The sequence below is a fragment of the Nematostella vectensis genome, chromosome 1 (genome assembly GCF_932526225.1).
Source record: "Nematostella vectensis chromosome 1, jaNemVect1.1, whole genome shotgun sequence".
Classification (NCBI taxonomy): domain Eukaryota; kingdom Metazoa; phylum Cnidaria; class Anthozoa; order Actiniaria; family Edwardsiidae; genus Nematostella; species Nematostella vectensis.
This window is the reverse complement of record NC_064034.1, coordinates 17441960-17456391: the sequence shown is the minus strand read 5'-3', so window position 1 is coordinate 17456391 and position 14432 is coordinate 17441960. Positions and strand designations below refer to the sequence as shown.

Below are 14432 nucleotides of genomic sequence, written 5' to 3'. Positions count from 1 at the left end.
GTTACAAGATAAACAATGATTATAAACGTGATTAAAAACGAATTATTTAAAAATTCAACCATTATTAGTGTGCCCAAGGGCGGTAGGAACAGAGTTTGTTAGGCTAGATTCTGACAATAAACCACGAAATTCCCTCTAGCTTTGCTGAAATGCGCTCTCCTAGTTTGATAAGAAAACGTCGGGTACGTTTTAATCAGCGCGTCGGGGCGAATTTGCGCGCCACTGGGTAGTAGCTCAGATTACGCAACCTAAACTTGCGTTGCTAACAAGGCACATTTCAACCAAACAAGAGGGAATGTTATGATTTATTATCAAAATCTTTCCTAACAAACTCTGTTCCTACCGCCTTTGTGTGACAAGTCGTTATTAGTTGTTGCGCCTGGGGTAGCTATACCAGGGGCTCATGCCCTTGGCTATACATATATCGGCACAAGTCGAACCAATTGCGGAAGCCCAGTTAACCCAGTCTACTGTTTCTTCTATGGTGATGGCATAGCATTATTTTCCATGGGGCAAACGGGGGCGGGGGGGGGGGGGGGGGTAGGGGGGGCTCCTGCCAACACCATCCCCCCTCCCTCCCCCCTCCCAACAAAAGTTCCACCCCGCTTGCTATAGCACTTGTCTTGGAAAATGCAGTCTCGTAATCCGGGTAATTTTCAATTTGGAAAATTATAGAGAAGGTACTTTGATTTGATGTTTTTTTGGCACGTAAAACCCGAAAACACGGAGTTCGCATATCAGGCCGCACAGACACAAATGGCATGAAATTTTCCAATTCTCAATATATAAGCTCAAGATTCCGCATACAAGGAGTTTCTCTGACCAAAAGCTTAATTCAAAATTTTAATGAAATTTAGAAGATATGAAATTTAGATATTAGCGAGCAAAGTTGGCTTAATTTCTGATCACAGCCCGACTTCTCCCTAAAAACGAGCCTCATATCTCAAAGACGAATACTAAAAAATACTTTTTGATATGTTGGTTTACATAACATGCAAAATTCAACCTCGCCGAAGTTAACCAGACCTTATTTTGGGAAAACTTGCCATTTTTTTTTTTGCTCTGTCGGCCGCACATTATCCGCCAAGAGGTTTTCGGGGTTTTCTTGCCGGAAAAAAACTATCAAAGCCTACAAGTAGGTTATAGAGAAGCCAACCGGGGAACGAAGAAAAAAAATGCGAACCTAAATAAAAGTACAATTATGGAGATATACACTACCCTTACTGTGAATGGGAAAATTCCACATTCTTATTCCCCGTTATAGAACATTTCCAGCTGTACATTTCCAGCTGTACCTGTGGGCTGGGAGGGGTTGCCGACATAGGAAATGAGGAGTCTCCAAAATCCAGGCAGTTTAACCAGTGTAAAATGATATTTAACTTTATTGTTGAGATCACCTCACTTGATGGTAAAAACTAAATACAAATAATACTGTTAACAGAGACTCCTACTGAGATAACTAAGATAAAAAATCAAGCTATATGAAAGATTGTAAACTTACGTCTCCTAAAGATAAACTCCGTGCTACCAAAAGCGCTTATGTAACTAAAAGCCTTGTAACTAAATACCTTATATAATAACTGTTAATTATAAATCAAAGTTAATTATTGAGTGTGAATATAATCTAAAAACAAAACAAGACAACAGTCCTTTCGTAGGTTAGTCTATTTACACGTCCGTGACACCAGCTAAATTATACCTTCACTATAACAGGAAGCTTAGAACCAGCCCCCCTCCCTCCCCTCTGGTTTTGGCTTAGAACAAACCCTATTCTTCTCCCCTCTGGGGCTGGCTTAGAACCAAAGCGTGGATTTCCTTATTATTGCAGTTTCTGGCTGTGCATAATTGGAGTAGATAAGAAATTTTAGTTTCAGCGGCAATAATAACTTCTAAGTTATCAGACGATATTTATCATTGGGCCTTCCTTTAAAATTCAGCATCAAAAATTATACTTATGGCCCACAAATATATACGATGCCATATTTTATTTTTTGTTTACATCGTCTTTTATATTATAAATGGTTTCAGTGCTACTTCCAATTTCTATCTGGGTGTTATTTTTATAATCCGCACTTCTTTCGTGATCGGAATTTCCGGTCGCACTCTTTTGAACTTTCGGAGATAAAACACTAGAAAGTCACCATGCATGTCACAACAAACGGCGCACAATTAGGGGAAAAATGACAAAAAAAAAATGCGTTTGACCTGATCGGTAAAAAAAAGCCTAAGACTGCGGTTTCTTAGGAGTAAGGAGCATTTTAAGATTCCAAAAACGTTGGAGAAATAGTTGTTTGGATTATTTTCGCCGCACGAGGACAATTTACTCGGACCGGAAGCGTGTTGACACTTGGGTCCTCCTACTTTTCATTTCCGGTCCATAATCTCCATATATGGGTCATGATCGCGTGACGTCACCGTGTTGGGAAAACACAAAATGGTGGTGTGAGAGTACTCGCACAAAGCTACGAAGGATTTTTACGCGATTTTGCTTATTTTAACATGAGGAAGGATACCAGAAGTGACCCAGTTGATTAAGAGGGACAGGTAAGTGTAGCGGACGCTTCTGTTTAGTTCAAAGGCCAAGACAGAACGTTGATATATTTAGCGCTGTCTATGGTTACGCCAAAGTGTAACATCATTTTTAGCGCGGAGCTAACCAGATTCGAATTCACTATTCGCGCTAAAACACAGCGACCGCTTTTCTAAATAAACTTACGCGCATATTGGAGAGCCGGTATGCTGTTAACCACTAATTGGTTTATTCAATGTTCAAGCCACGGCTATTTTGGCTTCGGTTTGAAAAGAATAAAACACATATTCTGTTTGTTAGCATCCTAGGGTGGTCAAAATCTGACAAATCAGCATTCGTTTATTGTCCCGATCGTCTTTATCTCTTTAAAATTTCATGACGAACACAGCTTATCTGTTAGTCTGTCCATGTTAAGGTCTTAATCGTGTACGTACGTAAAATGAGCCTGCTCTTTCGAGATTCTTGGTGGAACACTTCTCATGAAGGTTTGTGTCTCTCAAACTAATTCACACTTTAATTCGAAACCCTTCTAAAATCAGCTCCCTTTGTATCGACCTTCAGAGCTTACATAAATTAACCGATTTACGTTTCTAAATATACGAAAAAAACTTTTTTACTCTACTAATTTTTACTGCGATCCTATCACGCAAGGGGGTATTAGATTTGACTTAGAGGGATATGTTGTATAGTAATAATTTGTCCTTTAAAAGGGCGGCTTGTTTGATTTTGTTTGCTATTGTTTTGGGTCTCTTCTAATTGCAGTGTCTGAATTAGTTGAATGGCTACTAATTCTCGTATTGGTATGGTAATTTGCAATTCTTTAGGATCTAGAAGACGATTTGCATCGTTGATTCCATTATCCCAAATGTGTGCTTTGCTATTTACGCTAAACCACCTTGATAACTCGAAACTAAGAACTGAGTATTAAGATTTTTCTTGAGACAATTTTTCTCTCAATATTTTAAGGAAAAATCAATTTTAGCGACTTTAAAACTCAAACCCCAAGCAACAACTTGGTTAAGTTTTCAAATATTATGGAATAATTATATTTGAATTATTTTCCATTTTTATTTTTTAATAATCCATTGATTGCTGATCCATTTTCTCATCCTACCACATAGCTGTAAACTCACCCACATTAGGCAGGTGTCACAAGATTTTGGACCTTATCACAAGCCTAATTTTTGTGAGAATGTTCATACATTCTCTGTATTCACCCACATTGGCTCTCTAGGGATTTTTTCGAACATATTTGCTGTATTTCACCTGATTTCACCTGATTTGTGTCCAAGATTTTCTGTATTCACCCTCATTGGCTCTCTAGTTTTTTTTTTTTTTCGAACATATTTACTGTATTTCACCTGATTTCTGTCCAAGTTGGGTTGACAGCTATGCTACAAGTTTGAACAATCCATAACAAAGCTAACTATAATAGGGAAAATAGTTTTCTATTCAGAGTATTTTTTATATCTTACTTTTTAAAAATACTTTAGAGTTATACCAAAAGACATATCAGTGCAAGCTCCTTGAAACAGGTGTATAATAGAGGGGGTGAGCTGTCTTCAAGAAGTTAAGCTCCCATGCGACTCTTCTAAATACTCAGAAAGCGGGAGGTTCAGCCCTCCTGTCCACACCCTGGCTTTGCCTAATGAGTATATCAGTATTACTTATTGTGCGCCTTATATCTCTCAGCACTCTCTGATAAAAGATTCAGAGTACTGTTTTGCACAGTGAACCATAGCGAGGGTCAGAACTAGTCATTATTTAAAAGTTTAAAAAAAATCTTAAATAACATTCATAAAATTGGAATATTATGTGATTAGAAGATTAATCATGTGATCAACAGCAAAAACCTACAACAGTGTCAACCACTCAATTCTCACTATGTTTCTCAGCCATGTCAACAGCTGCTACTCTACCACTCACGCCCCCACCATTACTGCGGTCATGGCAACCAACACCGGATGGACCACCACCAGACAACAAAGTGTACCTTTTCACCGATGTTGCACACAGTTCCAACATCCTTTGCTCTCTGAACTCGTTGCGACAGCAGGAGGACCTGTGTGACATGGTGTTGGTAGTCGGTGGGTCAACAATAAGTGCGCACAAGGTGGTGCTAGCTTCTGGGAGTCCCTACTTCAGAGCAATGTTTACTGGTTTGTAAAATATTATTTATACAGCCAATTATCTGGTAACAAACACTCTACTTGTGAGCACCCTTTCAAATCACATATTTGCAATCCTGTTAAACTCTGTATTTATTTAATCTTTCAAGTAGAAACTTGTAATCAGACTTAGATACCCCTCGAACTTCCCATTCATTTTCCTTCCCTGGAAACTCATTTCCCAATATCTTGTAAACAGTAAATCATCCCTACTTTCCTTCAAGGGAACATTACCTGGTGTTGTCTACTTATACAGAGGACAGTAGGATCTAAGCAGGGATAGATACAGAGGTTCCAAAAAGGGGGGGGGGCAAAGCAAGGTTTAAAGAAAGTGGGGGTGGATTCCATGGATTTCCTTGTATTTCATTTATTTTTTAATCCAAATATCTGACAATTAGGAGGCTAGGGTCCACTTTGCCCACCCCTAGCAGGCCCGTAGCCAGTATTTTCAGTGGGAGGAGGGGGGGGGGTTTCTACCCATTAAGCAGACCATTTTCTTTTAGGTAGCTCATCCTACCTACTTAATTTCCCTTAATTAGAGCGGACCTTCCAGCCAAGTGAGGGGTTCTTTCCCTGGCTGCGGGCCTGTCTGGGTCTGCACCTGCCAAGTATCTGGGGGACAAAGCCAAGAATTTAAGAAAGGGGTTCTCATTATCTGTCTATGAATCACTAATTTTGTTACCTAAAGTATTATTGCTAATGAACACTTAGTTAAACCTTTGGTTGAATAATAAATCTTTATATTAAGCTAGCTCAATTTTCCTGCCAACTACATGTTTGGTACTTGTATGTATATCAGATTTTTCACTTTATTTTACCAAACAGGTGGAATGTCGGAGAGCAGACAAGACACTGTCACTCTACAAGAACTAGACGAGAAGGCAATGCAAAACATGATTGACTTTTTCTACTCTGGGAAGATTGAGATTTCAGAGCTAAATGTCCAGGAGGTTCTACCGATTGCATGTTTACTCCAGGTGCAGTCGGTACAGGAAGCTTGCTGTGAATTTTTGAAGCGGCAACTGAGTCCAGAAAATTGCCTTGGTAATTGACCATCACTCAGACATGCCCATTACAGGGGCATAGCCAGGAGTTATCCCACCCTACACCTTTTTACATATCTTACTCAAAGATATATGTCAAATTATCCACATTTATATAGATTAGTTTGTTGTGATAATCCATTTTTATTCACAAATATGTGATTTTAGCATACTGAATGTACCATGGAAGGAGATACTATCCTAACAAGACCAAACTACAAAGAAATGGTTTGCATTATCTCAACTCACGCTATTGGTCCTGGCGTTTTTATTATGTAGGCATATGTGCATTTGCGGACTCCCATTCCTGTACAGAGCTGGTGAAGTTCTCTGATGCATTTGCCCGGCTTCACTTTGTGGATGTAGTTCAGAGTGAGGAATTTATGGATGTCCCCCTCAAGCAGTTGTCAAGGATTCTTGTTGAGGATGACCTGAATGTCCACTCGGAGGAGCGGGTGTATGAGGCAGTTATGGCTTGGATTAAATATGACCAGGATTTACGCCAGGTTTGTAAAAGCATTACAGCTTTCCTGGGGCATGCCTGACATCATCGACAAATCAATAATTTGAAAACCCTTGGGCCACGAAATGACTTTTGGTTCCTCGCATTTCAGGATGTTTTTCCAATTAAAAGCCCTATAATACTGTAAAGAAGAAGCATTATATGCCTATTCGATTTACAGTGCTTTTTTACCTAATCATTTTCTGCTCCATTTATGCAAACGCTTAGACTTAAATGACACTTTGCAAAAAGTCGCATTAAAATTAAAGTCGCAATTAATATTTCGTTAAGCTCTCATAGGAGCTAAGCCATGGCTTGATGTGCTGCTCAGGCCATACTTTATATTTTTATGAGGATTGTAAGTTTATAAATAACTTTTTTTTAGGAGTATGCTCCAGAGGTGTTAAAGTATGTACGGCTTCCTCTGCTCTCAGCTGAGTTTCTGATGGATCGAGTAGCTACTGAAGACATCATTCGGAACAACCGACTCTGCAGGTGTGTTTCCTTTCTATGACCCTGCTGTGTTTTAAAACTTATAAATAAACAACTGATCAGTTTGATATGACATTTAAGAATGTCAATCAACCACTCCTTTGTTATTTTTTTATTATTTTTTTCAAATAACAATCTACGAAGGGAGTCTGATACTGTATGTTATTGACAATATTTTATTGAGAATGTCTTTGTTAATCGCTTGAATTTTTGGATAGAAATGAGTGCCGATGGAATGAGATGCTTATATAATCGTTTGGCAACGGATCTTGTGTTTATATACTTATATAGGTACTGTTGTAGCCCTGAAATATTCCTATCTTGACCCTGACTGCCAATGCTTCATCTCTAGTGACTTGCTTCTTGAGGCGACAGAGCTGTTGCTGTTGCCGCGCCGCAGGCTTCAGAGTCAGACCACGCGTGTCCAGCCTCGTAAGGCGGTGTCCAGTCACCAGGTGTTGTACGCGATAGGCGGCATGAGTCGCAGGGACGCCAGTAAGAGTGGCGAGCGGTTCGACCCAAGACAGGGGAAGTGGAAACCAATAGGTGGGTGCTGGAGATGTTGCATTTTTAGTAAGTGTGAAAAGGAGAAGGGAAGAATAGAACATTTTATTTTCACTCCTTCTTTCTTCATCTCCGCCTTTTTGTACTAACGTTTGTGGTTTTCACTCGCATGTAAGGTCTCTCCGCTTTTTTCTCTTTCTCCGTTTCCTACTCTAGGGAAAAGTATTCTATTGCCTTTTCTCTGCAGGTTATACGAGTATATGCCATTTTTGGGCTGTTCGTGGGGCTATCGGGCCCATTCCAAGCATTCTCAGTAGCTATCATCATCCCTTCCTTTCTAGGTGACATGAGTATATGCCGCTTGGGTGCTGTGGTTAGGGTCTTGGCGTTGGGGCTATCGTACCCATTCTATTAGTATTCTCAGTAGCTATTTTCCCTCGTTCTAGGTGATATGAGTATATGCCGTTTGGGTGCGACCGTAGGTGCTATCGAATCCATTCTAAGCATTCTCAGTACATGAGTGACATGAGTAGCTATTTTCTCTTTCGTTCTAGGTGACATGAAAATCTGCCGTTGGGGTGCGGCCGTAGGTGCTATCGGGTCCTTCCTTTACATCTGTGGTGGGAGCGATGATGCTTCCCGCTTAGAGACGGTTGAACGCTTTGATCCGTTTACCAACGTGTGGGTACCGTCGGTCTCAATGGACGCCAGTCGCAATGGAGTAGGAGTGGCGGCGGGACACGGCAGGATATACGCCATCGGTAAGACATGAGGCGACTAGACGAATTCCACTAAGAAATCACGTGATTGTTTGGTGGCAAACCCGCGCGCGCTCAGGTTTTTGGCGGGAAAATTGCGGCAAGAACGGCGTGTCGGGTGCAAGTTTCCGATTCTACTGAGTACTGCGTTGCGTCCTCCTTTTATCCACCGAATCGGGCTACTGTATCTTGTTTCTCGGAAGTACGATGAAGGAGAACGATAAAATAAAATGCGAGGAAGAGAGTGTAACAAAATGGCTTGAAATCTTTTATACTATGACTAAATCTTGGTAACAGAAAGTAAATAGTTTTCCGGGGATTTATGGTTGCCTTGCTATATTCAATCAGTTTTACTGATTGAGTCAACATATAGTCTGTTTTGATACGCAATGGGTACTATTTTCAATCCAGTTACGTCCCTTAAATGTGAGGATAAACAAGCTAAAAAGTTTAATAAAAAAAAAATTGGACCGTCCAATAAACCTGAGTGGTTATTTCGCTTATCCCACACATAATCATGGCAGCTCTATGGCCTCCGCAGAGACCTACTTTTGCAGTGGTTAAGCTAACGTTTCAAACTCGTTTTCCATTGTGTTGTCTTCAGGTGGTTTTGATGGCTCCATGCCTCTCAACACAGCCGAGTTCTTTGACCCGAAAGTGGGGCGTTGGATCGAGGTGTCGCGCATGAATCACTGTCGCTTCGGCGTCGGGTGCGCCGTGTTAGACACCTGTGTGTATGCTGTCGGGGGCTCAGACGGCACGAATCTCAAGACGGTAGAGAAGTTTGACCCGGAAACAAATACATGGACTGTGGTAGCGCCGATGAACACGGCGAGGTGTGTATGCCGTGTTTGTACGGTTGATTTTACTAAGATCTTCTAAATTACGCGCGCGCTCATGTTGTTAAACTGCTAGTAGTCAGGCTTGAGAGCTCATCACGTAATTCCATGGTGTTATCCAAAGCATCTATTAGAAGGCCTTGATGCTTTAAATTCTTTCAAGTTAAGAAACATGACATGACGCTTTTAGGAATGTTTAAATATATATATATATAGTTCGCCTGGTTTGTTATAAACAGCGCCGTTAATATCCTTCCGATCAGCATAATGGTGAGATTTAAATATTCCTTTACAAGAAACTTTTTAGCATGCTCGAATTAGCTACGATAACTTAGTAAGCTGGTACCGTGAATTTTCCATACAAACTCGGAGCCCTGGGATCCCTGCTATTCTAATCGATTTGGATTTGCGCTTTGCAACTACATGTAAACATTCAAAAGTGCGTGGACTATACTCACCTAAAACCCTCTTTCCCTAAAGGAAGCAAGTGGGTGTGGCCGCATTGGGTGGCTACCTGTACGCCATCGGAGGGTGTGACCATGGCACGCGGTACGACACGGTGGAGCGGTACGACCCTGATAAGGATCGCTGGACGTACGTGTGCCCCATGAGTACGCCCAGATCTGGGTGTGGCGTAGGGGTGCTGGACGGCTTTATTTACGTAGTGGGGGGATATGACGGGACAACGTACCTTCAAACTGTTGAGAGGTGAGTACCCTTGGGTGTAGCCTGGGTGTGGCGTAGGGGCCATTGAGTGTGGCATGGGGACCAATGCATCTTTAGTCTGTTAAGAGGAGGGTAACCTCTGGTGTGTGCATGGGGGGGTCAGGGTGAAGCATGGGATCCTCGACGGCTTTATCTACGTAGCAAGCTTAGCTGTCGATTTTGTTTTTTGTTGGCCGTAGTTTGTTTTGCTAGCTGAGCATGAGAGTTGGGCCCAGTCTACTATCTTCATGGTAGGGGGACCTTGTACCAACTCCCATGTCCATATTTTCTAGTGTTTCTGTTATAAGGTGGATGTGGTTGCTCCTTATGATTGATTGCCTTATGCAGTTTGAGTGCTGGTGGGCTATAAATCAACACAAGGTTGAAAACGTATGTTGAACGCCTCTGTGAGACAGAGTAATTGCGTTTCGAGTGTTCGCCCCATGTTGGAACACAGGCACAGCAATCCACCCGTACCTCACTTTTGCTCCGACAAAGGGCTGACGCTCGAAACGTCAGCGCAATTACTGTCTTTCTAGTTATACCATTGAGTGGTGGTGGTGGTTCTCTAAGCTGTTTTTTTTTTGTACAGGTATGACCCGTTATCCAACAAATGGCACCCTGCGCCGGCCATGAGCCAACCACGTGATTGCGTCGCCGTGTGCGTAGCGAGCTTTAAAAGAACACCCAACAAACGGCTCCTCGATCAGAGGCACAGTAGTCCACCCGTACCTCACTCACTACCAAGCTAGCACTACCTACCCCACCCCTAAAAGGGGGAAACAGAGAAAATATGGAACCAGTCTAGCACTACCCACCCCACCCCTCACAGAGGGGGACACAGAGGAAATATAAAACCGGTCTAGAACTGGATTGGGTGCCCCTACCTTGCGAAGTAAAACGGTGTACAGAGAAATAGGATGGTGCAACTCGTTATCCTTCCCATGGAAAGGTGAATTATTTGATAGAAGTGGAACCGTCTACCTCGCATAAGGGATGGAAGATGAAATGATAGCGAATTCTATTTCGGACTGTTGTTACCCCTCCCATGGCAGGGTACACGAACACGCAAGGCCCAACAAAGAGTTGTGTAGACTTCAACGACAAAATCAGTCGTTGCCCGGTTATAGTAGGGATATTAATTGGTCAACGGTTACTCGCCAAGGCCTAGATTAAACGGCGTTCCATCCTAGAAAAGTTCGTCAGATTATACGACGCTAGCGCACCATTCATTGCGCACGAAATTGAAGTAATGGGAAGCCCGACCACACGTTAACTGTGAAACTGTGAATGGCCTCGACCGCACCAGAGACTTTGACACGTCGTTCAATCGAAGACTTACTTTCCTGTTAGAAGTATGGTACTTCCTTGAAAACAGCACCAACATCGATCAGAAAGGCTGGTGACGCTGACGCCGTTCGAACACCTTATTATTTCCTTTGTCTTGTGTTAAGTCGAGCAAGGTTTCACCAGCAATGCCGGTCGCTGTTGGTGCTGTTTGCACTGGGCTTTGAAGGACCCTTTTTAGCAGTCAATATCGGCTAAACAATTTGAATATTCCTAAAAACTATTCCCGTTATATGGACGTGTTTATTTGGTTATTATTTATTAAGAAGATTATAATGACTGCTAATAAAATATGATAATTAGGGTAATAGGTACGTTTCTACAATGGCTGCCGATCAACCTGAGCATCATTGAAATGTTGATTGCTTTATATTAATTACACTCTCCTTTATTTATAATGTGGTAAGAATATTTTCCACCTTTTTTCAGTTTTTTTTTCTACTACTTATTTTTTTTAAATTCAAAATTCAGTTTTTTTTTGTGTGTGAATTAGATGATTTTTTTCCCAGTTATCAGAAAATGATTTTGTCTCTACTGTACAAACAGCTTTGGTAAAACAGCTGCAACTTAATTTTCCCGACCTTTGAACAGTCAACACAGGTATCTTTATAATAACGAGCAATTGTAAATAGCTGTCGAGATTTTGTATTAAATATACAGAAAATGAACTAATGGTCGGGTTTATTACCCCGTGGTCGTTTAAATCATGGGTTTTCACGGAAGAGAGACATTTGAGGGGGGGGGGGGGGGTTGCTTTAACACATCTGACGATGTTGCGTTACTTTGCAGAGAGATCTATGTTGGAATGCTGTGGGGGAAAATGGGAAAATAGGGAAGGGAGAACCTTGATAGCCTGGTTAGCAAGCCTTATTTCCATTAGTCGGGTGCATATAAGTGGACATAAACCTGGATGTGACTTTGTCTTCCGGGTGATATCAGAAATAGTCCGGATGCGACATTGTCTTTGGTGATATCAGCCATAGCCTGGATGCGACCTAAAGTCTTTTAGGTGTAATCAGACGTTAGTCTAGATGCCACTTTGTCTTTTTTTGGCTGAAATCAGATGTTAGTCTAGCTGTGACCTTTGTATCTTCGGTTGGGATCAGACGTTTGTTTCCTGTTCCGTGTTTTCTTTTCTCTCTTCCTCGTCACTCCCCGTACCCTCATCCTCCCCTCCCTGGTTCAAATTGACAAGTTTCATCTTCATTTCCAAGATTGGAACCGGAAGTGCAATCACCAAAGTGCCCACAATGCAACAGAAACTTCCCATCAGTTGGCCAATCGCGGTTTCCGGTGTCATGTCTCCATATCTGAAAACAGTCAACAAAAGATTAAATTCTACTCTGTAAAGTATGAGGTTCTGTTGTCAAAAAGTTGGAGTTGAAACGTGTATTGAGCGAGACATCAACGACCTGTGAATAGCTAAGAAGGCAAAGAAGAACCTTTGCATAACTTGCTAGTATTATCACCATATATGGTTGCGAAAAGAACACGTGCGATCATACGGGAACTAGAAGATTTTAGGCGGGAAAACTATTTTCGTGATCGAAATTTTGTTTCACTGAACACATTTGTCCATGTTTCATGTTACAAAAGTACAAAAGGTTTTCTCAAGCAATTCAAATACAAACCGTAGTCTCAGGCACATAATAGATATTATTTGGTCAATCTTTTCCTGTTACCAACTGGCCGACGAAATGACTATCGTCAGAGGGGGTATTGGTATAATTTGGACGTTGTTTCTAGAAAAACACCTGCCAATAGCTCTAGGGTACGTATTGGATCAAGTGGTTTCTGTTGTAAAAGCAATGACTTGGACACTGCGTTCAATCAAATTAATCATTCACCTTGAACTGGAGAATCGCTTTTATAGACTATGAACAAGATATAGAAACGTTCTTAGATTTAGAAAAGGTGGAAACACTCAAGCAACTCTCGATTCTTGTAATCTATTCATAGTTTTACATGTTACACAATTAATAATTAACCTAGTAATTTCAAGCGAATAAAAATTGCTTTAATTGTCTTCATGAGAATGCCAGAAGCTAAGTTTCGGAGATTTCCACCATGCGACGATACCAAAATAACAAGGCTAATCTCAACGTGACCATACTAGCAATTTGTCTTTGGTTTGTTTTTATTTTATTCCGCTTAGCCGCAAGTATCGGCACTAACTTGGGTTATGCGGTACATATGGCATAAATCACCTTCTAATTCACAGTAATTGATTGCAAGGATATCATGAGTACTCCTTGATATTGGCACTTACCCTGTGGTCGTCATAGTAACGATTGCGTACCACATTCCGTCTGGAATGCTGAGGAACGACGTGTTTAGTTCGTCTTTCTCGCAATAATATATAACAGTCGCGAAGATCACCACGCCAAGGGAAAACGAGAAGAGAATAAAACCCAATTCTGAGGATGAGTTCTTTATCGACGCACCTAGTGACTGCAAACGCTTTGAATGTCGCGACATCTTTACCACCCGGAAAACTCGGAAAACACGGAGGATTGTTAATCCCTCGGCGCCGCTACTTCCTCCGCTGATTTGCTCAAATAAGATATCCAAATAAAACGGCATTACTGAAGCTACATCTATAATGCTTTGGAAGTTCTTCACAAATGGCCATCTTTCCGGAGCAGATAGTAAGCGAACCAAATATTCCAAAGTAAAAATTCCTACACATACTCCATCCACAATGAAAAAAGCGCTCGCATGGAGTTCCCCGCAGGTTCTTGTCGTAGAACAGGGAATTGTTTCTGTTATTGTTGTGAGTATGCTCACAATAATAGCTATCCCCGTCACTGCATAAGTGATTTTACCAAGAGAACTGTTATAGGGGTTCTCAAAGAGGTCCCAAACTCTTTGGCGTAAGGATTTTCGGACTTTCTGTACAGAACAATCGCATCTTGACTCGCCCGGTGGACGAGGCTTGCGGAAATTTAAACTAACAGATTCTTCGAATTCCTCAAAACAACACAAGTCTACATTGTCCGGAGAGATCTTGAAAAATTTCAGCTCCTCCTTGTAAAACTTTCCACACTCCTCCAAAGAGAAATGCAATTTCCCTTTGCGATAGTAGTTCAAAACGTGGCGGAAAAATACCGGGTCGCGATCGAAAAAATACTCCTGTTTCTCTTTGTCGTAAAACGAGTCCTTTTCCTTTCCTCCTAATAGAGTCTCCGGGTATTTCTCTAGAGTTGTCTCCCATGTTTCAAATTTCCTGCCGCTAATATTCAGCACCACTCTGCGGTCGTTATCCCTTGTGGACGGGCGGACAAGAAGCGAGGAACGCGATGTCGCCAGTGGGGCCATGCCGAAATAGCCGGCCTGGGCCATTGGCGTCCAATAATGGATTGTTTCCACATCTTCGCTGGTCATCATTTGTGTTTTTCCTCTCTCGCAAATTATCTACTGATATAAATCATGCCGTTGAAAGAAGAAGACCGAGTCGTTGATGCTGAATGAGGGTAGACCGCATCTCAACGGGCATCTCCCCGGAAAACGATAGCATTAATAATTAATACAAGACGTTAGTGAT

The 14432-nt window shown here is 41.6% G+C and overlaps 2 protein-coding genes across 2 annotated transcripts; one reads left to right on the top strand and one right to left on the bottom strand.

The window, feature by feature from the left end:
- Positions 1 to 2391: 2391 nt before the first annotated feature.
- LOC5502198 (kelch-like protein diablo) lies at positions 2392 to 11556 on the top strand. The gene is made up of 10 exons (XM_048728395.1): positions 2392 to 2544; positions 4426 to 4689; positions 5524 to 5742; positions 6021 to 6247; positions 6629 to 6738; positions 7088 to 7281; positions 7794 to 8000; positions 8602 to 8833; positions 9317 to 9544; positions 10134 to 11556. Exons 2-10 carry the CDS (start codon positions 4428 to 4430, stop codon positions 10291 to 10293), a joined length of 1839 nt encoding a protein of 612 aa, XP_048584352.1. The 5' UTR covers positions 2392 to 2544; positions 4426 to 4427; the 3' UTR covers positions 10294 to 11556.
- Positions 11118 to 14321, bottom strand: LOC5502199 (potassium voltage-gated channel subfamily D member 2). Its single transcript, XM_001623361.3, has 2 exons — positions 13158 to 14321; positions 11118 to 12198 (listed from the first exon to the last, which is right to left on the bottom strand). Exons 1-2 carry the CDS (start codon positions 14273 to 14275, stop codon positions 11991 to 11993), a joined length of 1326 nt encoding a protein of 441 aa, XP_001623411.3. The 5' UTR covers positions 14276 to 14321; the 3' UTR covers positions 11118 to 11990.
- Between the last annotated feature and the right edge of the window lie 111 nt (positions 14322 to 14432).

Bases quoted from the DNA above. Each gene is read 5' to 3' on its own strand.
- LOC5502198 (XM_048728395.1), top strand. From the start codon at position 4,428: ATGTCAACAGCTGCTACTCTACCACTCACGCCCCCACCATTACTGCGG. The intron at 8,001-8,601 runs GTAAGACATGAG...TGTTGTCTTCAG, and splicing joins CGGCAGGATATACGCCATCG to GTGGTTTTGATGGCTCCATG. The intron at 9,545-10,133 runs GTGAGTACCCTT...TTTTTTGTACAG, and splicing joins TACCTTCAAACTGTTGAGAG to GTATGACCCGTTATCCAACA.
- LOC5502199 (XM_001623361.3), bottom strand. From the start codon at position 14,275: ATGATGACCAGCGAAGATGTGGAAACAATCCATTATTGGACGCCAATG. The intron at 12,199-13,157 runs GTAAGTGCCAAT...GACTGTTTTCAG, and splicing joins GTTACTATGACGACCACAGG to ATATGGAGACATGACACCGG.